Genomic DNA, 25,935 nt, shown 5'->3' on the forward strand with positions numbered 1-25,935 from the left:
TCCTACTGTGCTCTGTTGATGACTCTCATAGGCCCCCCTGTCCTGGCCCACTCTTGGCTCCTGTCTCAGCTGTCTGCCCCTGTCCTGGCCCCTGCTCTGGGAGGATGGTGTGGAGTGCTCCTAGGCCTGGTTAGGGTCAATGAGAGTTCCACACCATTCGATTTACTGTCAAATGAACTAGAGGCTAGAGCTTGTTTGAGTTGGGTTGAACTCTTGCTGTAGTAGGCTATTAAAACTTTAAACAGAATGGCTATCCTGACGTATACAACTAGAAATGTACAGAAAATATTGAAACACCAGAGGCTGACAGACAGGTCGACGCCCCTCTGACAAAGAGCTGATTTACAGATAGAAATGTCACATCACAAATAAGCTCTCCAACTCCCTCCTTTGATGTGACATATTCAAATGTTGCAAATCTAGAAAAGTGACAATACAGAATATTTTAAATATGAATGAAATACAACATTAACAGCTTCTTTTCCTCCTGTCCTGCAGGCAAAAGAGGAGGGAACCATGAACAGTCCGGTGGAAACAGAGGACGACAAATACAGTCCAATACATCTCACTGGGCTCGGAATATGTTGCCCCCTCAGTCCCAAACTGCACCACGATGGGCCTGGTCTGGAGAGCCCACAGCAGTACACCAAATGGCTCCCCAGCCGCCACGAGGCCAGCCTGCTGCCCATGAGAGAGGACCTGGCTCTCTGGCTCAACATATTTCTAGGTAGGGTGACCTTCACCTGGTTTTTATGTTGGTACAAAGCACCTGCAACAAACCTGTAACCATCTTGGGGTTTGGGGCTTTTAAAACACTTTTAACAAGGAATGTGTCTAAACTATGACTAAGATAATGTGATGCATTGGTTTCGCTAGATTCTTGTGCAACATAGGTCTATTTTTGTAGTTTCTGAACATCAATACAAATGTCACCCAATGACAAACAGGTTTTGCGAGGACATGAAATTGGATCATACTTTTTATATTGGATATTGGGGACCTTGCTATTGGTTGGTGTTCTGAACTGGAAAGGCCCACATGAACCTAAATCCTTGAAATACCCCTGCATGTCTGGTCACTGAAAGGAACCCTGTTAAGATTCTAGGGGAACAATATTGTTGGAAGGAAGTCAGGAAGGGCCTGAACATGTCACAGCCTGTGTGTGTCTGGGTCGGGAAGATGACTAGATAATATCCATCACTCACACATAGGGATCAACTTGCAACAATGCAAGCCACGCATAAGTATTTTCTAGGTCTACAACCAGGAGGTTTGCATGAGAATGATGTCGTTAATAATAAGGTCCCATTAACAAGGCAAATGCTTCAGTTTAATATGGCATAATAAAAATACATTACTCCAGATCAACACCCTTATCATTATTCACAAATAATGCCGGAGCAGTATAGTACATCTGTGTGTAACGGCAGTCGTAATCCTCCTCCTCGGACGAGGAGAGGCGAGACGGTTCGGACCAATACGCAGAGTGGTTAGTGTTCATAATGATTTATTAAAACGAAACTGAATACTGAATTACAAAACAAATAAACGAAGTGCATAAACCGATACAGTACCGTGTGGTGCAACAAACACAGACACGGAAACAAACACCCACAAAACACACGTGAAACCCAGGCTGCCTAAGTATGATTCTCAATCAGGGACAACGATTGACAGCTGTCTCTGATTGAGAATCCTACCCGGCCGAACACAAACATCCCAACATAGAAAATAACACATAGACAACCCACCCCAACTCACGCCCTGACCAACTAAATAAATACAAGAAAAAGGAAAACAGGTCAGGAACGTGACTCTGTGTCATCGCAGTGAGTCGTAACCTCAGGACAAAAACACCCGTGTAATGACATATAACGCCCTACATGATCAGTATGTAGCCACTATATATTCACTTATCATGTACAGCTGATTTTTTTGAAACAGGGTTTAAGTAAATAAAACATTATCATTAGATGTAAAGCACACAGTGATATAAGACAACTATTTGATATGAAATGGGCTCCCCTTTCTGTGGCCTGTTTAGCATGGTGTTGGTGACTGACATTTTTCACCACAGACTCTGGGGTTACGGCTGACAGCCTGATGGACAGGCTGGATAATGGGGTTCTGCTGTGCCAGCTGGCCGAGGAGCTACAGGAGAGGATGATCCAAGGCAGCAATGGCAAGGTAACATAGAAACATTCATGACCATAGACAGCATACATTACATGATCACAATTAAGAATATCGATCTTTCATCAACTTACTTATGCCATACAGATGTCTATATTTCAGTGGCTCAGTCTTTTTAATTTTTTTATTTCACCTTTATTTAACCAGGTAGGCTAGTTGAGAACAAGTTCTCATTTTCAACTGCGACCTGGCCAAGATAAAGCAAAGCAGTTCGACACATACAACAACACAGAGTTACACATGGAATAAACAAACATACAATCAATAATACAGTAGGAAAATCTATATACAGCATGTGCAAATGAGGTAGGATAAGAGAGGTAAGGCAATAAATAGGCCATGGTGGCGAAGTAATTACAATATAGCAAATAAACACTGGAATGGTAGTCTAAAGATACGATCTGCAATTGAGCCGTCTCTGGTGTACGTTTGGTGTTTTTTTTTATTCTGTTGAAACCTAGCCTTCACTTGAAAGTAGACAATAAAGGACAGAATGTTTCACTGAGAGTCTGGTTTTGAAGTCACCATCTGTGGTTCTCCTCACCCCTTCTCAGAGTGCTGCTGCTGCTGATACTGACTAAGAACTGCATAATGCAACGCTTCATTGTCATTCTTGAATTGTGTTTACTAGTAACTGTTTCCTAAATTTATACAAAAATAACTCAATATTGTTTATAATCTTACACAGAATCTGCCCAAGTGCTGGTTGTTGGAGTTACTTTCTATGGTTCACATCTTGACTGGACATTTGGAGGGAATTTAATTTAAGGCCCAGTGCTGTCAAAATTATGTTTAACTGTTTTTTTGTTTTTTAAATATTTTTCAACAACTGATAAAACTATCACTGTAAAAAAGTGAAAACATTTGATTAGTGTTATTTCCTGATAGTTGCTGGTTGAAAATACAATCTACACAGGACCTTGTAATCAGCAGGTTTTGTATGGTTGACATCACCAGGCGGTTAATTAGTTAAAGGCCCAATGCAGTTAAAAACGTGATTTTCTTGTGTTTATATATATATATGTTTCCACACTATGAGATTGTAATAATACTGTGAAATTGTGAAAATTATGATAATGCCATTTTAGTGTAAGAGCTGTTTGAAAAGACCGCCTGAAATTCCAGCCTGTTTTGGTGGGATGGAGTTTTGGCCTGCCTGGTATCATCACCAGGCGGAATATTAGTTAATAGAGCAATAACAAACAGAGTTCCAAACCTCTCTGGCATTAACAGTTAGTTTTCAGTTTGCCCCTCCCCATTCAGACCACTCCCAGACAGTCCTAGCAAAATTCTTGCTTGAGAAATGTTTTGTTTTGCTAAAAAGCTATTTCTGCTTCTTTTGGAAACTATTTATGTAAACTATTACAGTAAGGAACTTAATTGTTATCCAGAAATGATTTGATATTGATCTAAAAATGGCTGCATTGGGCCTTTAAGAAAATAATTGATGCTAAGATGATAATGTAGTGGGAGTGACCCCAAATTACCTGTTATTAATAATTATAATGCACTAATTATACCATGTTATACACTGAGTATAAAAAAACATTAAGAACAGCTGCTCTTTCCATGACATAGACAGACCAGGTGAATCCAGGTGAAAGCTATGATTCCTTATTAATGTCACTTATTAAATCCACTTCAATCAGTGTAGATGAAGGGGAGGAGACAGGTTAAAGAAGGATTTTTAAACCTTGAAACAACTGAGACATGGATTGTGTATATGTGCCATTCAGAGAGTGAATGGGAAAGACAAAACATGTAAGTGCCTTTGAACAGGGTATGGTAGTAGGTGCCAGGCGCACCGGTTTGTGTCAAGAACTGCAACGCTGCTGGGTTTTTCATGCTCAACAGCTTCATGTGTCTATCAAGAATGGTCCACCAGCCTAAGGATATCCAGACAACTTTACACAACTGTGGGAAACATTGGAGTCAACATGGGCCAGCATCCCTGTGGAACGCTTATGACACATTGTAGAGTTCATGTCCTGACAAATCGAGGCTGTTCTGAGTGAAAAGGGGGGGGGGGGGTGCAACTCAAAAGTAGGAGGGTATTCTTAATGTTTGTACGGTATACTCCGTGTATTGAGCTGAATTAGAGTATTGACACTGACTTGGTGATTGTCCCTGTGTATTTTCCCCAGCCCTTCGTCCGCAGGGTGATTCATTGGCGAGCTGATGCTACTTCTGGCTCTTTCTTTGCTCGGGACAATGCTGCCAACTTCCTCTACTGGTGTCGGAAGATTGGTGTGGATGAGACTTACCTGTTTGAGTCTGAAGGTTTGGGTGAGTGCCTACTTGTTTGTCTATTTCCGTCTGGCACTGACAGGACACATATCTGTCCTTAAACAGCCAATGTCCATCAAGTTGTCTGTCTAAGAGAGAATCTGTAAATCTCTGTCAGAGTCAACCAGATTAACTCATGAACACTGAAATGGTGTGGCTAATTGGCAACAGACCCTACAGTTAGATCATTAACACACTTCTGCTGATTCTAATCTGTTGTAAATCTGTGCTCAGGATGTGCAACGTCCAGAGACTTAGCAGAGATCTTATTGAGAAACAGTCCTCATACACGTCACAAGATGTCTGCTTTTAAAATGTTCCCGACCCCCATCCCATCTCTAATCTCATCCATATACTGTATATACAGTTGAGGTTTACGTACACCTTAGCCAAATACATTTAAACTGAGTTTTCACAATTCCTGACATTTAATCCTCGTAAAAATTCCCAGTCTTAGGTCAGTTAGGATCACCACTTTATTTTAAGAATGTGAAATGTCAGAATAATAGTAGAGAGAATTATTTATTTCAGCTTTCATTTCCCTCATTACATTCCCAGTGGGTCAGAAGTTTACATACATTGAATTAGCATTTGGTAGCATTGCCTTTAAAATGTTTAACTTGGGTCAAACATTTTGGGTAGCCTTCCACAAGCTTCCCACAATAAGTTGGGTGAATTGTGGCCCATTCCTCCTGACAGAGCTGGTGTAACTGAGTCAGGTTTGTAGGCCACCTTGCTCACACACACTTTTTCAGTTCTGCCCACAAATTTTGTATAGGATGAGGTCAGGGCTTGTAATGGCCACTCCAATACCTTGACTTTGTTGTCCTTAAGCCATTTTGCCACAACTTTGGAAGTATGCTTGGGGTAATTTGCGACCAAGCTTTTACTTCCTGACTGATGTCTTGAGATGTTGCTTCAGTATATCCACATAACTTTCCTGCCTCATGATGCCAACTATTTTGTGAAGCGCACCAGTCCCTCCTGCAGCAAAGCACCCCCACAACATGATGCTGCCATCCCCGTGCTTCACGGTTGGGATGGTGTTCTTCGGGCTTGCAAGCCTCCCCCTTTTTCCTCCAAACATAATAATGGTCATTATGGCCAAACAGTTCTATTTTTGTTTCGTCAGACCAGAGGACATTGCTCCAAAAAGTGCGATCTTTGACCCCATGTGCAGTTGCAAACCGTTGTCTGGATTTTTTATGGCGGTTTTGGAGCAGTGGCTTTTTCCTTGCTGAGAGGCCTTTCAGGTTATGTAGATATAGGACTCGTTTTACTGTGGATATAGATACTTTTGTACCTATTTCCTCCAGCATCTTCACAAGGTCCTTTGCGGTTGTTCTGGGATTGATTTGCACTTTTCGCACCAAAGTACGTTCATCTCTAGGAGACAGAACGCTTCTCCTTCCTGAGCAGTATGACGGCTGTGCGGTCCCATGGTGTTTTTGCTTGCGTACTATTGTTTGTACATATGAACGTGGTACCTTCAGGCGTTTGGAAATTGCTTCCAAGGATCAACCAGACTTGTGGAGGTCTACAATTATTTTTCTGAGGTCTTGGCTGATTTCTTTTGATTTCCCCATGATGTCAAGCAAAGGGGCACTGAGTTTGAAGGTAGGCCTTGAAATGCATCCACAGGTACACCTCCAATTGACTCAGGCTAATTGACATCATTTATCAGAAGCTTCTAAAGCCATTACATCTTTTTCTGGATGTTTCCAAGCTGTTAAAAGGCACAGTCAACTTAGTGTATGGTAACTTCTGACCCACTGGAATTGTGAGAGTGAAATAATCTGTCTGGAAACAATTGTTGGAAACATTACTTGTGTCAAGCACAAAGTAGATGTCCTAACCGACTTGTCAAAACTATAGTTGGTTAACAAGAAATTTGTGGAGTGGTTGAAAAACGTGTTTTAATGACTCCAACCTCAGTATATGTAAACTTCTGACTTCAACTGTATATATACTCTATCATACCCTCTCATCAGACCATGGGAGGCCTCTGGCAGTAGTCTCTGGTTTCTTTCTTGTGCCTGTCCTGGATTAGTAGCCTGTCCCCTGTAGAATGACTGTGCTGTTTCCCGTTCAGTCCTCTTCTCTGTTCTGTAGAAGCATGGCCCCACTGGGAAAACACTCCAGTGTCACCTGTCTTTGTCCTCCACTGACTCCCTAGCTTTTATCTGTGACTGTTACTATGAGTACGCCAGCCATGCTTCCTCACTAGCTGTAGAGGATTTAGCGAGTGGATGAGATGGTTTAAAGGGAATGAAAGAGACAGATGTTTAGGTGGAGCTGGAAAGCAGGTCAGCTCACAGTGCTACCTGACTCTGTACCTTGAAAATAGGGACGTCATATTTTCTTCTGTGACTTGGTTTGTCTTGTCTTAGGATCATGTATCACCCATTCACCTCTGTTTCTGTTTGATGCCTTCAGTACTGAGGAACATGGGAGACTAGTTATAGCATGTTGACCACATTTAGTGATATTAACTGTGTGTGCAGTATACTTATTCCACCTGGGCATGTTCCTGCATGGGCATGCGTGACACTGAGAGAGTTAATGTGTAGGTTTAACTACCATACGCGTCAGTTTGCCCCCTAGTCTGACTAAACTGGCATGTTGGTGAATTTTCTCTCAGAATGATAGGACATGTACATGATGACTACTGTATTTTTCAATATTTATGTTTGACACAAGAATTTTAAAGTCATTCATACTGTATATTTTCATATGTACATAATTGCTTAAATTGTTGTACTTCAATGTACAACTACATGTAAGTGTATACTGTGTATTTGTGGCATTATGTCTGCTCTACTCTATTCCTGCTTTCTCTCCTCCCGCTTCCCTGCTGCATCCCTGGTGTAGGGATGGATTTACAGAATAGAGCAATGACAAGGAACTTCATTGCCAATTTCAAAGATCAAAGGTTACCTATGGACACATTCGGGAGGTGTGTCCAATGTGTCTCACATTTGAGCTATAATACCATAACTTTTCCCAATTGTTTGTGTTTTGGTGGCGCTTTATTTTCATGTTAGGCTACTGAGAGAAGTTAATTTCACTACACAGTATATCCATGATTCCTTTCTCCCCAAAACAAAACCACACCTTCTGTCCCTGTGAAATGAAATTACATGTTTAGAACAAGATATGTTTTGATAAGTATTTTAATCACTTTGGAGAGCCTAACTTTGAAGACTACGGATGATTACAGGCATTGAGCGTGCTGTGTTTAGCCTGCATGCCCACGTTTTTTTTACACACGTGTCTGGTGCCTACAGGGATTTGAGTTCAGCTTCAACGATAGCTGGGCGCTGGAGAAAGGCATAACCCCTCCTGAGTCCTCACTGACATTCACCCGGATTCAAAATGCTGCTTTTGTTTTCATTTTCCTCACAGATAATGTCCTGTTTTATCTTTGCAAGCATCTCTTTTGGCAGCTGAATGATCCTCATTGTTAATGGGTAGCATGTGTGTGTGGTTCTTGAAATATAAACACATTGGTTTGATCTTTATTACATTTTGTCTGTGTGAATCCTCATATTCAAATAGCTTGGTGCAGGATGAAGGTTGTCTTTGTGTGTCCTGACATTCTGACAGTCTGTGTGGTTTGTCATGGACGTTCATGAAAATACACATTTAGCTGCTGTTCATGTCGTCAGGCTTTATACATAAAGATAATACATGAATATGACAGTATTTGTTTAGCCATGACATGTGTTGTGTGTGCTTTATGGTCAGTGCTCCACAAACAACCTCGGGAGGTGTGTCTCTGTCTTATGGAGCTGGGAAGGATTGCAGCCAGGTGAGTTGTCATGACTCCGTGTACATCATTCACTCAGAGACTTGCACAACTGCGCTTTTCCCAGTTCATGGAATCTTTCTTTACCAACCGTCTAACAGTCGTGGTGTCTCACTGACTCACTCTCAGCTATGGTGTGGAGCCCCCAGGGTTGGTGAAGCTGGAGAGAGAGATAGAGAGGGAGGAGGCAGGGGCTCTCACCCCATCGTCACCTCTGGCCTTCCCCTCACCCACAACTCTTCCCTTAATCTTACCGCTGCTCCGTGCTCCTACACCCCCTGCTTCTGTAACCGCACCTCCCAGTCCAAGCCCACCCCCTTCCCAAGCCCCAGTAGACCCTACACCTCCAACTTCCATCTCATCCTCGTCAACCACCACTAGTACAACTTCCACTCAAACCTCACCTGTTACCACTGTCACAACCTCAACCCAGACCCCTCCGACAACTCCAACCACAGATACTATCTCAGCCCTGAGCCTTACAGAGACCCCTGTCTCCCCATCTCCACATCCTCCGCCACTGCCGTCACCTCCATCCCAACCCTCACCCTCTCCCTCACCTAAGCCCAAGGCGCGTCGTCCAAGCAAAGCATCTACTAAGAAGACGCCAAGCACATGCGACATGCTGGATGACATTGTAAGTACCTCCTCTCAAATAGGCCTAAAGTAACCATGAATTACCCATCAATATAATGAGAAATACAGTAGCTAATCAGTGTCATCTTGCCCCACTGACTGTATCGTAGGAAAGATCTTAAGTATTGACCTAGTCTAGCACACCAGACTTCCTCTCCAATTGTTTAGCAAACATTCTTAGCGGTGATAATGCTGGTAGGTATAGCCTACGGGTAGGACGAGGTTATGCCTTTGAGTGCTTTATCTGAGAGATGTTTTGTGTTTCAGGTGAGAAACATTATCGAGGACCCGCCATGCAGCTGCCCCACTAAGTTCTCTGTGGAGAAGCATCCTAAAGGACGCTACCGTGTCGGGGAGAAGGTCCTCTACGTACGAGTATGTCAAAACCCCTTCCTTCACCCTAATTATAAGGAGTTAATAAACCTCAGGCAGTTGCGTGCAACCATGGAAGTAGATTATATTTATATTGTTCTATACAGCAGTGAGTGACATCATTTATAGGACACATACTGTATGGACATAAAACATTAATTTAAATCAACAACCACATGAGGAAATATAAGGAATTTAATTTGTTGCTATTGACTTAATACCAACATATTACATCCTTTGCATTTCCTTATGTGGTTGTTTTTTAATCAAGTGATATTTAAGAATGTTGATTGACATATATTGAACAATGAGAGCATGTTTGCTGCACTAAGCTGCAATAAGTGGGAATCTGTAGAGAAGGACTTGTTCCAGGCAAAGCCCCACGGGATACAGGGTTGCTTGGCAACAGTAGACTGCGTTCTAATGGGGAAAAAGTATTATTAAAACATGCCCAGGTTTGTATTACTTGACTTGTCCTAATATGTATTGAATGTCTTACGAATAAGTTATTGTATATTATTTTGTTAAACAAAAAGTGAAATCTTAGCTATAATGTAAAATTAACATTTATACTTGATTGAGTAAAATGTGTATTTTGCCTTTAGTTGCTCCATGTCTAATATATTCTGAAATCGACTATTCAATTCCATAGTTAATTTATCAACAATTGGATGGGGTCGCACTCTATGGGTTCAACAAACCAGAAATGCATCAATTGCTTCCTCAGTGGAAGCTTTCCCTATATGGCCTTGACTGACACTGTAGCATCATCTGTCTGCTGTCCACACTGAGCTGACAGACCAAATCGTATGTTGTTTCTCATCTTTTGGGGACAATTGGTCACCAACAGAAGACCGTTTTAATGCTCAGTTAATGTTATTGAAATCCATTGGCTTAGAATGTGTTACTCAATAACAGTATGTGATTTAGCTGTCTTTGTCAGTAAACTGACACGCTGAGTTACTACTGCACTCCTATTTTTCTTCCCTGAGCAACAGATGACTTATTTTTACTGCCCATTTAGATATAATGGCTGCCTTAGACTCACTGAACACCTGTTTCTCAGTAATAGTCAAATGTCTAACATGGGAAAACATGCCCTTACGCCACATCAAAGAAAATGGAGGTCATAAAAATGGATAGCCAAGGGATGTTGTTGGTTTATGGCCAAGTTCAGTGAGGCTGTATGTTTAGGACGAACATTTACAAAATGGAGAAATATGCGTACCCTGACGGTTTCATGGTCACGGTATTGTATTTTTCCTTTCTTTCATCCTTCAGTGTTTCTCGGCAACCAAGGTCATATGACTGGGGTTTGGTTGCATGTGAACCGCTTGTCTGTTGAAGCTCTGTAATTTTCCTGATATTCCAGATGCCCTCCCCTAAACACACTTTGGCATATTTTAGTCTTCTGTGGTTTCCTGAGAATAACTGCTAATTACAGATTTCATTACAGCAGCATGGACTTGTGCCAGGCTACGTTACCTTTTTCACTTTAGATTGTCTGTGTGCCCAACATCTCCATCTTAACTGTTATTACTGTACAGCAGAGGTATTCAGCCGTGGGTCTGCAGCACATGTACCGCAAGGGGTCTGCAAAAAGATATATATTTAAAGTGGTTTAATTTAATTGTATCATTTCAACATTTTTAAGAATATTGCTAGCAACAACAGAATGAGTACAATGTGAATAACAGAAAATATTATTATTGTCATCCACACCAGAAAATAGGATGTATTTTCTTCCTAATGTCGCCTAAGGTATGACGGGGTCTTTGGGTTGTCGGTTGCCTAGGAGGAGGTTCCTGGGCAAGAAAAGGTTGAAGACCCCTGCTGTACAGCACTACCTGCCGGATACACAGTCCTTTCTCTCAATCAGTAAAAAACACACTTCTCTTCTCTGTATGAATAGAGCACTACAGTCCACTCCCCTGTAAAGATGTTACCTGTGAATGTGTGAAGTGATGCCCATTAACCAGGCCCTGATAACCCCTGTATGTCTGTCTGTCTGTATGAGTCCTGTGATGTTTGCTTGGCTTTTTAAAGAGCAAAATCTATTGATTACTAAAACCAAGTCATTAGTGGTGTGATTTAATCAGACAGCTCATTGAAGCCTGGCCTGGTATGACACCCCCTCTCTCCACTGGAGATTTTTCAATCATGCTAGCCCTGGAGGGCTCCATGCAGCATTCTCAGCTGTTGAAGAAAGGAAGGCTTTTCTTCTCCAAGCCCAATTAAGCACCAGGCTTTATAGCAGGGATGGTAACTGTGTCTGGCACTGAAGAGAAGGGAGACATTAAAACCTCTCACAATATCATCTCACTTCCATTACTTCCTATTTCCATCAGAACACATAGGAGCTTTGTTTGGTTTGCTTTATATTTTAGCAGTGGTCTGACTGCTATAAAAAGAAGACATATCTCCATTTAAGCTATCATTAAAGTTCTATGGGGTTACCTAAAAGGAAAAAGCAGTTTCATTTAAGAATAAGTAGGAGACGGTGGTTAGGTTATATTAAAGTCCCTGCCCTTTTTGCATGTGACAAGATCCTCCCGTAGAGTGAGATACATGTGAATTTCTCCAATACAATTACTCCATCTGTCACGCCCTGGCCTTATTATTCTTTGTTTTCTTTATTATTTTAGTTAGGTCAGGGTGTGACATGGGGAATGTTTATGTTTTGTTGTTTTGGGTGTTTATTTGGTAAAGGGGTTAATGGGTGTAGTATATGGTTTTGTGTTGAGTGTAGATGTTTAGCATTGTCTATGGTGGTTAGTTATCTAGGAGAGTCTATGGTTACCTGAATGAGTTCCCAATTAGAGACAGCTGATTTCGGTTGTCTCTGATTGGGAGCCTTATTTAGGGTAGCCATAGGCTCTCATTGGTTGTGGGTAATTGTCTATGTAAGAACGTTAGTAGCCTGTATGTTTGTGCACAACGTTTGTAGCTTCACGGTTGTTTTGTTAAAGTGTTTTTGTGTCGTGTTCATCTTCGTGTTAAAATAAAAGAAGATGGCTTATTTTCCAACTGCTGCATTTTGGTCCGTTAATCCGCCACACGATCGTGACACCATCTCTCATGTAATGACCAGTGCAATCACAATAATCTTTCCTCAGAAGGGAATGGTTAAAGCATGGCCCCTAGTGGATGATGGGTGAAGGCCTCTTCCTCCATTAGCGTTCTCATGAATCTTTCAACAACAAACGGGAGGAGAGAGAATCAATAGAGCTGCCAGGGAAGGAGGACACAGGGGAATCCAGCAGTCAGCTTATGGGCTGGAGTAAAGGCACACGTGTGGGGGGGCAGGGGCTGTTAGAATGAATCTGATTATATAGAAGATGTCTGCCGCAGGGGGTTGTGTGCACAATTCCTGAGAAAGTCTACTTGCATAATTCTACTATGAGAATATTGAGTTTTGAGAGCCATAACAGTCATAACGTATTTTGACTAGTATTCTGAGTTGACTAGTGTTCTGTTACATACGCAATTAAATAAATACAGTAACCCAAATATATTTTCCTCATAGAGCTCTTAAAATGTAGTGCTGTAGGCTATAAAACAAATCCTTATAGCCTACAGTATTTTAGCCCACATTTGTATGGATAGCTCTAACCTAAGGGTGATGAATGGAAAAAACATATAGGTGTTTCCCTCCACTGCTCCTGCTCCCCCTTCCTCCTTCTTACCCTTGTGTTCGTGTGTTATGTCAAACTTGACCCCGCTGTCAGCGATAACATTTTAATCTGCCTGTGGACAGCTGAGGCAGATCACGTCTCAGGGGCTTCTTTGGTTGGTAAATGGGACTACCAGGCATTGTCTGTGTGCATGTGGGTGCTTGTGTATGTGCGTGTGTGTATTCACTTACACCCCTCCACCGTCCATCTCGCCATTAGTATGCATAGTGGAGGACAGGAGGCGTATAGCAGGGGTGTAAATCTGCTTGTATTATCACATTCTTAATGGTTCCATAATGAAGGGGTTATGGGCGATAAGGAAGGAGGGTGTGCGCCGGTTTTGACAGAAGGACGGCTGGCCAGGCAAGGCCTCTTGGGAATCTAGATGTCTGTGTGGAGCTACAGCTTTGTAAAGAGACAGTGATCTCTATTTCGCTGCTTTCATTTTCTTACAATCCGACTGTATTATTTGAGAGCTGTTGCCATGGTAGCGTCAGGTTTGTACCAGACCAGAGGGTGATGTGTAGAGGAAGGTGTCTATGCAGTAGTTGTCAGAGGGCTTGATTTAAAGAGTGCTGATATCTCAGTGTTTGCCTGCTATCACAGGTGTTCTAAGTGTAACTATGTACATGGTGACTTCACAACAACGTACTATTTATGAATGCTGGGTTCTCTGTGTGCGTGCCCGTGCGTGCATATCTGTGGATTAGTCCACTGCATGTGCTCAGCTGGCGTCATGAGGCAGTGTTTCATTTGGCTTAATGAGATTTTGACAAAGCTGTCTCTTTCTATGGCTCAGAGATCATTTGACTTTCATGAGGGCTGTTACACAGGCAGAAGGAACTGGTCAATATTTGATTAGAAGGGTATCTTCTCTTGGCTCAGGGGTCATACAAAGAGCAGTTTCAGTCTATGGAGTGAATCATAACATTTTCCAAGGTTACTATGCCTTGGCCTACTTGAAATCAGACATAGGTGAAGGGGGATTCAAAACCAAGCTAGGTATTGAGCAACAAACAAGTACATTTGTTGTGATTTGGTTAAGTTACTCAAATGGAATAGCAGTCATGGGTTTTATTGTACCTGCTGTTTCTGACTATCCCCTCCATCTTGTTCTTCCTGCAGATGCTAAATGAGCGTCATGTGATGGTGCGCATCGGGGGAGGCTGGGAGACCTTGGGATGTTACCTGCTGAAGCATGACCCCTGCCGGATTCCACCAGTCACCCCGGTCAGGACCTGTTGGGCCAAAGGCAAGTCCCCCAACATGAAGGACTTCTCACCACTGTCACCAGACAGCTACATGGTGGTGGGGGCACACTACCGTGCCAAGAAATAAAACATGAATCTGTTCAACCATAACAGATAACTGACACCACAACCTAGCAATGAAGCTTCCTGGTTATGCTGAGCATATCAAGGTTTTTTCTGGAGATTTATTTGAATGAAAGCTATTGCCTAGTGACCAGAGGTGTGTGTGTGTGTGTGTGTGTAGATATATCTTTGGTAAGTTGGGTTTAGTGGCTCACATGTATGTAGAAAGGTATATTTGATAATCTAAAGGAATTCAACAAAATACCTGGTATGGTGTTATTTTGGGGCGGCAGGTAGCCTAGCGGTTAGAGCGTTCGGACAGTAACCGAAATGTTGCTAGATCGAATCCCTGAGCTGACAAGCGAAAAATCTGTCATTCTGCCTGAACAAGGCAGTTAACCCACTGTTCCTAGGCTGTCATTGTAAATAAGAATTTGTTCTTAACTGACTTGCCTAGTTAAATAAAACAATTTAAGATTAGTTTGAAAAAGTGATCTTACCTGTAAAAATCTATCCTGTAGTCTTTAAAAGAGTTGATTCAGGATGGCTAGTATAGCTGAGAGGTAATGGCGTTTAGAATTGTATTTTACTACATTGGATGAGGGCTCATCTGAAGACTGTCCAGTCATTTCTCTATAAGAATTGTTTTATTGTACTATAAAATATTTTTGTTAGAACCCTGAGAGAAGACGATATAGGGATCAGTTATGAATTGTTTATTTTTCATTATTTTATGTATATTTTGGAATGTACTCTGATTGAATATCATGTAATGACATCACATGGGCATGAAAAAAGGCAAAAACGTGAACTATCAATTTATTTGTAGTCAGATGTTCGATGGTTAGCTACTACCCTGCAGCCTTGACTCTTTCTCAGTTGTTGGAATTAACACGACTGAGGACACAGACAGAAAATACCCAACTCTCCTCTAGGTGGCACTGTGTCCTAAGCAATAGATGGTACAAGCAATACTTACCCCATTGTTTCTTAGCCTCTATGGCTGAATTTAGACATGCAGCACAATTATGATTTTTTTTTTACCAATCAGGTCAGCCTTAAGATGATCTAATGTGAAAAGATCTGTGATTGGTCAAAAGACCTATTGGTGGAAAAAAAGTTCATAATTGGGCTGCCTGTCTAAACACAGCCTAATATTATTACAGGGAATTCATCCACCGAGGTCCACTTAAAGTAAGTCTAGCATTTGGACTAAATCAGTGTCAGCTCAGTAACTGACAGATGTCGGCAACATCCATGTGAATGTTTTTAAAACCTCATCAATTCTGTATTCGTTTGGAGAATGAATATGTGCTACATACTGATGAAAGACAAACTGAGATGAATGATGGTTGTTTTTTTTTTATTGTGAAATCATGGCATTCGTGTAATTCCTCTGAAAAATGAGCCACATGTCCAACCAAAACTTTACTGCAGTGGTTGCAAGAACCATAACAGCCTATTTGATTATAGTCTCCGTGAGTGTGAAATAGTGTACATGTAAGCCCAGATGAGCAGTTCACAGGAAGAGCTTTACCTAAGCTCAGTGTTTTTCTGTTGTGACATAGGATGACATAGACATCTAAAATACATGAAATATACAGACACAGTTGACTTCAGAATAGTATATTAATTACATTTTATTTCAGTAAAATAAATTAGTTTCAAAAATGGACACAAGTTTGAATACATTAAAAGAAATGAACCATAATGATCTCATGCGAGACTATAATGTCTTTTAATCGTCTTTCTCCATCCTCGTGGATTGAACCAGTATAAATGACTTGTAGAAAATCATAGCAGTGCTACTTAAAGAGGTGCCACTTGAAATTGTGGCATTTGTACACAGTGTCCCACATTGCTCACGCTGAACACTTTCCAGTTCCTCATGAAACACTAGAAGTCCCAATAAGAGAAGTACTTAGCTGTCACTTTTGCATACAAGTTGTATATTGTGCTTACCCCTTCTCTCATTCTTTTTTATGTGGCCATTTTACTACTTTTTCCGAAATCTTGCTATGCTACCCAGATTTTTCTCTATCAACCGGATTAGCAACAAAGCCTTTATCATTACTCAAACAACGCAATTGCAATACATGTATTGTTTATTGTAGCAATTATCCATGCATTCAATATCATTGGCCAATTTAGAGATCTAAGGGACAAAACCTGTACATGTGTGTTGATATAAGCTGGAGGAGAAGACTGTGGATGAGCTCAGAATGGCAGCAGAACACCACCAATATCCACAACTCTTTTACAAGTCTGAGGTGGTGCTACATGTAGTAACAATGTTGGGATGTTTCACTTTGTAGTCACTTTGAGGCAATGTTTTTATCTACAGTCAAATACTAATTCACTGGAAAGGTTATAGCTCATCACCTCACCTCATAACACTGCTGAAAAAGTGTCACAATTAGTGCTTTTTTTAATATAGGTAACAAAACAGTGTTCCTTGAGTACTCTGTACTCACAAAATATATAAATTCCATCTTACCTGTAATTCCATCTTAATTCATGTGTAGTGCTAGCCTCCGAAGCCTGTCTGAACCCAGACCTGCCACAAACAAACTCCCAACATGGCCTGAGTTTCATCCCAGACCCTTTATGTAATACACAAGTGTGCTTGTATCATTATTACACCTCTCAAGTCCTGCAAGAACTGTGCACTTACAGAGTACATTAATCAAATGTTACCCAAATGAGGGCCTTTTGACCTCTCCTGATCTCTATGAATTGCGAAGGGGACTCAGAAAACTGCAAAGGGCCAGTAAGACTGCCTGTTGCCTGGGGCAAAAGTGGCACTGAAAATAGAAATGGTGAGCTCCCTCAATTCATTCAGCCCACTTGCAGGAAAGTGGTTGACTCAATAGGGATCCTTCATACTGAAGTGATGCAGTTGATGCTTTAACAGGACATCATGTTGTCTGCTGACAAGCTGCCACATTATTGGTCTTGTCTCCAAAAGACCTAAGCTGGTTCCTAGTTTCCCCCTACTGAGGAAGAATACAGAGAACAGCTATGGGCAAGAGCAGACACCCCTGCCTCAAACGTGAGGAGAGAAGGATTGGTAGACAGGAAAAAACAACATGCCAGTGGTGTTACTGATGTAAACATGACATTGAGTATGACTTTTCACAGCCCTACTGCTCTCTCAATGTAACTCTCAACATTACTCATTTTCACTTACAGAAGAATATTAACAGAAATGTTGTGTTGAGTAAGACATGGATTCAATGATAAACTTTAACAGAAGCTTTGGGAATCTATGCTGTGCAAATACCTGCATCTTGAAGCAATTCACACAAACCAAATCACTCAATGCATTGATACTTGCTACAATGTGTTGTGCTATGTGAAGGTTTTTGTGACAGAATACATTAAATGCAAGTCCAACACTGGTGTCTGCCGTTCAATTCCTGCCAAATCCAAGACGGCAGGTATTGTCACTTTTAACTGTAAATTACCGTCTGTCATTGTTTATAAGTTTGAATGTGTTACCAGAAGGTTACATTTATTTTCATTGAACCCCGTCCTTCAACATAAAATATTCACTGTTCCTTAAAGGTCCAATGCAGACGTTTTTATTTCAATATCAAATCATTTCTGGGTAATAATCAAGTACCTTACTGTAATTGTTTTCAATTAAAATAGCTTCTTAGCAAAGAGCAATTTCTCAAGCAAGACTTTTGCTAGGACGTTCTGGGAATGGTCTGAGTGGGGAGGGGAATACTGATCAAACAGCTCTTACACTATAATGGCATTATCAGCATTTCACAGTATTATTCCAACCTCATAGTGTGGAAATATACAGTATATAAAACACACACAAATCACATTTTTGACTGCACTGGACCTTTAACTGCCTCTGCTACTCTCAAACAGTACTTAATGTGCCTCGCGATCACTCTTATTCTTCTAATCATGAAGCATACAATTTATTCCAGCAAACAACATCACTGAAGACCCAAATTTCCATTGTTACGTCGAAACAAACAGAAACATGTTTTCTTATTCAAGTTACTTTATACAAACAATGACCTGAATCTACGTAGAGATGCATTTGTACATACTGAATCATAGAAGCGTTGAAAGATTTGCTCTTCAAAATTGTATCTTGCTGTTCCACCCCTGCCATTTCCATGTTGTGCTCTTTGTCCTCTGATGCAAGAAGCAGGTTTTAGGCTTAAACTGTAAAGTCCTTCCTAGGGATAATGCTTCCTAGGGATAATGCTTCCTAGGGATAATGGTTGACATCAGTCAGCTGATTCAAAACATTGGACAGTTTATGCCAGCATCCTTTTTTGTTGCGAACAATAACAAACACAGTACAGACCACCCGACTAAAAGAGGAATGATGACAGGATGCTCTGCCACATGTTCTTGTTTGTTGCTTATTGTTTCTTTCTAAGCTTTTGGACTGTGTTCTGTGTTGTGTGTGTTAAAAGAGAGCACCATTTTAAGACAATTCCTCTTGAAAAAAAAACAGACAAACAGTCGCCTTTAGGCTGCCATAGAGTTAGTAGTCAAACGTTTAACAACAAAAAGGTCTTGCCATGTCCCAAAGTATTCTGGGGCCATTGCTCTGTGTCTTAGATGTACAGTAAATAGTACAGTTTGGTGTGGTTTGTCTTTGCTCTGTTCTCCCATGTACAATTTCTCTGGTACACTCATGATTCAGATGGATGACAGAGGTGGTATGGACAGGGAAGGGGGACGAGGTGAGATGGTGGTTGGACAAAAACGTTGGACAAAGTTGGATGGGTGTTGCTTATTTGTGCGCCAGTCACACAGTCCCATCACACGGTTCCGTTCTCCTGCCTGGGCTTGTGGACGGTTGTACGGGAGGGGGTGCTTAGGGATGGGGCCAGGGTGCACAGGAAACCAGCCAGCAGAGTGAGGCCTAAGCCCCCCCAGGCACAGAACATGGACCAGCCGTAGCCATGGCTAATATCCTCTGGGAGGCCATACATGTAGCGTGGGTAACGCGACAGCTCAAAGTTGATGCCCGCCACACACGTACACAGGGAGATGATACAACATGTTCCTGAGGGAGGACAAGGAGACAAATGGAAATGTATGGGATTCACAGCAACTTCAATGAACTATATACAGTATTATGTCATTCCTATTTTGGTAGGCTTAGTGGGTCACCCAGACAATAAATGGTAAGATCTTCACACTCCATGTCATGAGTTTCTTGTACATCTTTTTATATAAACCTATGTGTTCACACATATAGCTCTCTCTCACACACACAAGCGCATATACCCACAACTACTGTAGTCTACACAATGCATCAAACAAAGACACACACGCACAAGTACACACACACACACACACACACACACACACACACACACACACACACACACACACACACACACACACACACACACACACACACACACACACACACACACACACACACACACACACACACACACACACACACACACCAAACAGAGAGAGGAGCCAGCTCTTACCTCCCATGAGAAAGAGTAGTCCAGCTACATACTGCATGAGGTCATGCTGCTGACAGCAGCCCAACACTCCGATAATCCAGCCAAACAGGATGATGGACACGGCCATGCCCACAAAGCCAGCCGTCATCCTGCGTAGATCTGCACCAACAGACACACACCTCCGTCATTTTAGTGGACAAAGAACAGTGGAGATCAGAGCAGGAGGCCCAGTGGGATCTACAGCATGTACAGCACAGAAATGCAATGTCTGCACAGTCATATTCATGGCATATGATACACCGAAATATTCCTGACACAAATAGAGCCATACACCCTTACAAATCCCTGTCACTTCCTTCATGGAACCATGCAATCTTCCTTATCTTTTTTAAGGATATCAGAACTAGAGAGGGCGACAAGGAGGGGTGAACAGCGATAACAAGAAGATGAAATTGCTCTCATTGGGTGCCACTTTAAATGTATTTGATCCTGAGATAACAGTTAGAGAGAAAGAGAACTAGAGAGATAGACAGAGAGAGAAAATGATTGAACCCAGGGAGAGTCCAGACATACTGTACAGCCAGTAAGACAGCCATTAGACAGACAGACAGACAGGCTCAGACTTACGGAGTGCATGCCACTCATCCTGACGGATGGTCTTGGTGATGTTGATGGGTAAATTGCGCGGAAGGATGGAGGAAGAGTAGTGATACTTGACTGGGATGCACCGCTGAATCAATCCTGAAGAAAAGAGTTTATGATTATGATAGAAACACAGTCTTGATAAGATCTTGATAAAACAGGCTGCTTTGCAGACAATAAACTCAACCACACTGAATATAGTGACTCAGTTAAGCATGTAGACACTACAGTAGTTCTAAAAGAGGAAAATTGTTTTGAGTCCTTTGTGTCACTGTGAATGATGTCATCATGCAATATCCTCAGTGTGCCTCTCAAAGTGAGAGACATCTAGCTGTGATTCAGAGCAGAAACAGCATCCGGCATCATTCATGTAGATCAGCCTCTAATTAGGCTCTCTCAGTGCGAGGTGGGTATCCAGACCAATTATAACAACAGGAAGAGACAAGTCTTACATTACTGTTTCATCATATCACTGCGATGAGATAGACCACCTATGTATGCTCAAATGACATATGATTATTGCAAATATATTCACATATTCCTGGATGTTGTGTACTGTAATCATTGTGGTTGATTTACCAACAGTTACTTGTTAGATCAGGGAGAAAGGAGATTTATGCTGGAATATGTTTATGACGTGGTTTTGTAAGTGTGGAAGAAGACCCCTGTCATGAAGCCTAGTCAGTCACCATGAATGGAAAAGGCTATATGGTTCTGGCATAAACAGGAGGAATAATCAAAAAAGAAAAGATGAACTAGTGTGAATGTTCAAAAAGGGTTTTACAAGGATTTAGCATTGAGTTCACTCAGTTCAGAGTACAGAAATACATAATTCATTGTTCTCATGTTCGGTGGGGAAGCACAATACATCCAGATGAGCGGTGAGACATTTATGTCCCATGACTACTTCTGCAAAATCTAATATTGTGTGAGTCTCAAGATCAAGAGCTATGGATGGAGACCAATTTACTAAGCACTTGCTCAGTAGCAGATCTGACTACCTACTCGCTAATATTATTTGATACATTTTAGGTCAAAGGCAGCAAAAACAAGTAATCAAATGTGAGAACCCAATGTTGAGGCAGGGATATCACCAACACATTGGTATTGACCTACCAAATGTGATAGAGTTGTCAAAAGTCACAGTGTGAAGCTCCACTCTTAGAACACCTGGACTTCAGCTACAAACATTCAGCTATGTGAAGCTAAGGAAGTCAAAAGTACTGTACGCAGGCTAAAATATGGAGCCAACAGTTCACAGCCTCATATGGAACTACAGCAGTCTGAGAGAGGAAATATACATTTCTGGATTGGGTTCCATGTTTTCATGCCATAGATGTAGCATTGAATCACAAACATATCTGGCTAGTGGCTACCCCCTGGTCCCACCAGGTTACTTATATCAGTATTACTGTGATGGTGGTATACAGACCTACTAACTTCACTATAGAGAGACTTTGAGGTGTGAGTTGGGAGGTGTCTGCAGATGCAGACCAACTCATCATTCTGATAAACAAGGGAGCAACTAGAGAGAATATCATGTTGTCCAGTGGGCCTATGTGTCTCAATGCAAATCAACCTGAGGGTGTAGTGGATTTTGTTGTCGATTTATGATATGCTACAGATTACCTTATTCTATCAAAGAAAGCAGCTCACTTTCCCACAATTCTGACAACAGTAACTGTTTACCTCAGCACGAGGATCGTTCCACCAATTCGGTGCGTTTTGAGAAGTGTAACTTTATGATTATTTTTTTTGCTTTCACCTAATTTTAACATTCTGTTATAAAGACAACATGTTCAACTTATTTTTTTTTAAATCTCAAGTTAAATAACAAAATGACTATAGTAAGTGCCAAATAAAGTAACAGGGTTGACCTTAACAGGGTTGAAGTCAGCCATGCATCCACTTATTACATGGGGAATGGAAGATTGTTGTGTGAAACAGAATGACAATTAAATGCAAGCTTCACCCCAAAAAATGACATTGTTAAAACATTTCTAGGGTTGACATGTTATGCTCACCCCGCTCAGTTTTCCACCACAAAACAGGCAACAAAAAAGAGAACCAGCTCACCTGCTTTTACACTATGATTTTACTATAGATGTGTTGGTTGATTAACAAAACCGATGCATGCGCAACAATGGGGCATAAACAGACAGGGTTGGCTTAGATTGTTGACAACATGTAAACTGTATTTCCTCTCCCATGTTTATTGAAAACAAATACATTTGCACAATGAGCACTTACTTGTTGTCTCTCAAATACATCGTTACAGTTGTTGGTTAGCTAGCTAGCAAATTTGAGCCATATTAGCATAGACATGACATCAGTCAAAACAAGACATGGTATCAAGAACAAGATACAATTAGCTGAAACGAGCCACATACGATTCCCCACCAGTGGCGGTTCTAGACCATTTCAACTGGGGGGGACCAAGCTGGGGCCAGTTGTACTGTTAGAGGGGCCAGTTAAACGTTATTGTTGTCATATAGTTTTCTTCACTGCATTGCAGGCATTAGCAGGCAAAAGACCATGTTCATAATCATTCAACTATTTATTTGCATTTTCTGTCTAATTACATTTACATTTACATTACATTTACATTTAAGTCATTTAGCAGACGCTCTTATCCAGAGCGACTTACAAATTGGTGCATTCACCTTATGATATCCAGTGGAACAACCACTTAATAACTAATAACGGATGTAAAAAAAGAACGATAGATGGACATGTCAAAATGCTGAATATTGGCACCACGGTTTTTATTCTTGTTACAAATGTAAATATTTATTGAATTCTCCATTTCATTTAATATAACAGGCTTTTAAAATTCAACATTGGTGCTCAATTTCTACTTAAAATATCAAAGGGATGTAAAATAAACTTTATTTTCGTGGAACAACCCATGAACATGTATGTTTTCACTGTCCTCTAGGCCTACTCTGGACAGTTTGAATCTGATTGAATTCATAAGGAAAAAATCCTGGTAAACAAACATGCTATAATTTGTGGGAAATTCCTCAAAATATTCAGTGTCCTGAATTTCCTTGAATGAAGGTACTGTGTTTATGCTAACATTGATGCTGTTGTTCTCTCATTATTCGTCAGAAACTCAGAGTAGTCAGGCATGAACGCCTCATGGCATTGCACAGAAAGCCCTGCTGTTATGTATCGGACAAGGCCGTTCTGCGAGAGTTCCATGTACTGTGATTGTCTCTCCTGCAGCTCAAAATTCCCACGAACCAGGATGTTTATCAATAATTCAGTCGTCGGTCTTCTCTCAATCTCCCCCGTGGCAGTCGACGCATCACCCATAACACATGATCTACTATTTTAACGTAACAGATGCCAAATGCACTCATCAAAATCGAGCAGTCCAAATAGCACCTGAGACAAAAACCGTTTCGCTTTTACAAGGGAAGACCCCCCTTCCTCCGCCATAGCGTTCTGCTGCTAGGCGAACGGGCTGGGCGCAAAGCCTGAAAAGAAATTCAGCACCATGGACAGCGTTGTACACACAAGGCGTAAAAATACGCAGGTTTCACGTCTTCGGCGTCACGTATACAACTGGCATTCCCATCTAGATTATTTACTGATTATTTATTTGCTACTGAAGTTTACAGTGATGAACAAAAGCCCCTCTTGTAAAATATTATTATGGCAACGGCCCTACAGTGACAGTTACGAGCATCAGTTAATCCCATGCCCAGTGTATCAATAAAATCATGTTAAGCTTGGATCTGAGCATCATGCTTACACTCAGTGAGCAGCATCAGTACCACATCACACCAGGGCCTGATGTAGGCTATTAGCTGTAGCATCCTTACCTTTATATATGAGATCCTCTGTCTCCAGGTCAAATCCATCTCGATGACACTTTCTCCAGAGCCCAGAGATGGTTGAATTGAACTGGCGACTGCAGTGGGACTCCATAGCTGATGCTGCAGCCAGAAAGTGCCGTTTTTCCCTAATAAGAGGCTGAGCTCCGGCACTTGGACTGTTACCTTTCCTTTCAATGCCCTTTGGGGGCATCTGGAGGGGGAGATTGCTATTTGAGATATAGATGTACCCCGGGTCGTTTCTCTTGTTGGCGTAGTTTTTACACCTTTCTCGGTGTCTACGCGCATCTGTCTCATACCAATAGTCGGTGCAGATTGCCATGGCTAGCAATCCCAACGCACAGAACGCTAAGAACAGCCCACTGCTGGTTAAAATTTTCATGGCGGCCATCTTCCCCACTCGATGGAGAGCCCAGACAGTCGCGAGAAGAATCCTCGGCTGCCGTGATGGTACCCCGTGTCAAAAATCACGACGGCGCTCACAGCCTCATGGAGCTCTTGACAGCAAACATGATGGACGCCCCGGTTCTCTTGGGCTAGATGCTGTCTATTGTTGTCCTGCGTCCCGGCAGATGTGATGATTTTTCCACCATCTGTTTTGGTACTGGAAAGAGGAGAGGTGGGTGGATGGCGACCAATGTTGCGAGGAGTGGGTAGTGATGCAATGCACTCTCTCTCCTCTCGGGTTTCAGTAGGATGGGAAGAAACTTAGCACTGGCAATATATCTCCAGCAGGTTGTTCACTAATAATACTAATAATAATACTACTAGGGGTAAACATGTATGATTGATTAAATATGAATACATTGTGTTAATATACGAATTATATCATATGTATTATTAGTAGTATTATTGTTATTATTTGGGACATTGTGATCTGCTACAACTGTAAGGACCTGACACAGTTGTTTAACTATCATATTAAGTATATATATTGGGCCATGTTTTATGTATCATGAAGAAACACACACATGCACATGGACCACATGCTGGATCAAAACCTATTTGTAACCCAACATATTTCATTACAAGCCTTTTCTGTGCACAGTTGACAAACGCAATGAGACAGGTGCGAGCTGAAATTCAATTAAACCCACCACAGCAATGATTGGTGACTTTGTTTACAAACTACCGCCATCCAGGTTTGATTGAATTGAGCCCACAGCCTTTCAAAACATGGAGACACACTGACCAAGGGATTCCCAAGGCCTACATTAGTGCTCTCCAACCCTGTTTCTGGAGAGCTGTAGGTTTCCATTCCAACCCTAATCTAGCACACCTGATTCTAAGAATTAGCTGCTTGATAAACTGAACCAGGTTAGTTACAACTGGGATTGGAGTAAAAACCAACAGCAGGGTAGCTCTCCAGGAACAAGGTTGGAGACCCCTGGGCTACATGATAACAACATTATCAATGTTTAAAATGAATCAAACTGTACACCTCCTTCACTCAGGCTCGGCTGATGCAAAAACACTGCTAATGTACACCAAAGAAAGGTTTTACACAACTTTGGAGAGACATTCAATCAGTACTTCAGCACTGTTATGCTATATCCACTTAGGGATAGGTTTTATCATTTACAATACAAAGCAATAAGGTGTGCATATTAATTAAATGTCATTACTTGAATAATTACATTGATATTACACAAGTATAAGAGCAATTTAGTGTAAAGTGTCACCAATTAAGTTTTGGGGACATAT

The 25,935-nt window shown here is 41.4% G+C and overlaps 1 protein-coding gene and 1 pseudogene across 1 annotated transcript; one reads left to right on the forward strand and one right to left on the reverse strand.

Moving 5' to 3' along the window:
• The first annotated feature begins 514 nt into the window (after positions 1-514).
• LOC129854370 (growth arrest-specific protein 2-like) lies at positions 515-15,848 on the forward strand (annotated as a pseudogene).
• A 49-nt stretch (positions 15,849-15,897) lies between these two features.
• Positions 15,898-24,924, reverse strand: LOC129854369 (transmembrane protein 178B-like). Its single transcript, XM_055921332.1, has 4 exons — positions 24,220-24,924; positions 20,375-20,488; positions 19,769-19,906; positions 15,898-19,329 (listed from the first exon to the last, which is right to left on the reverse strand). The coding sequence occupies exons 1-4, from the start codon at positions 24,620-24,622 to the stop codon at positions 19,082-19,084; spliced, it is 903 nt and encodes a 300-aa protein (XP_055777307.1). The 5' UTR covers positions 24,623-24,924; the 3' UTR covers positions 15,898-19,081.
• Positions 24,925-25,935: the final 1,011 nt, after the last annotated feature.

This window comes from Salvelinus fontinalis, chromosome 4, assembly GCF_029448725.1.
Source record: "Salvelinus fontinalis isolate EN_2023a chromosome 4, ASM2944872v1, whole genome shotgun sequence".
Taxonomy (NCBI): domain Eukaryota; kingdom Metazoa; phylum Chordata; class Actinopteri; order Salmoniformes; family Salmonidae; genus Salvelinus; species Salvelinus fontinalis.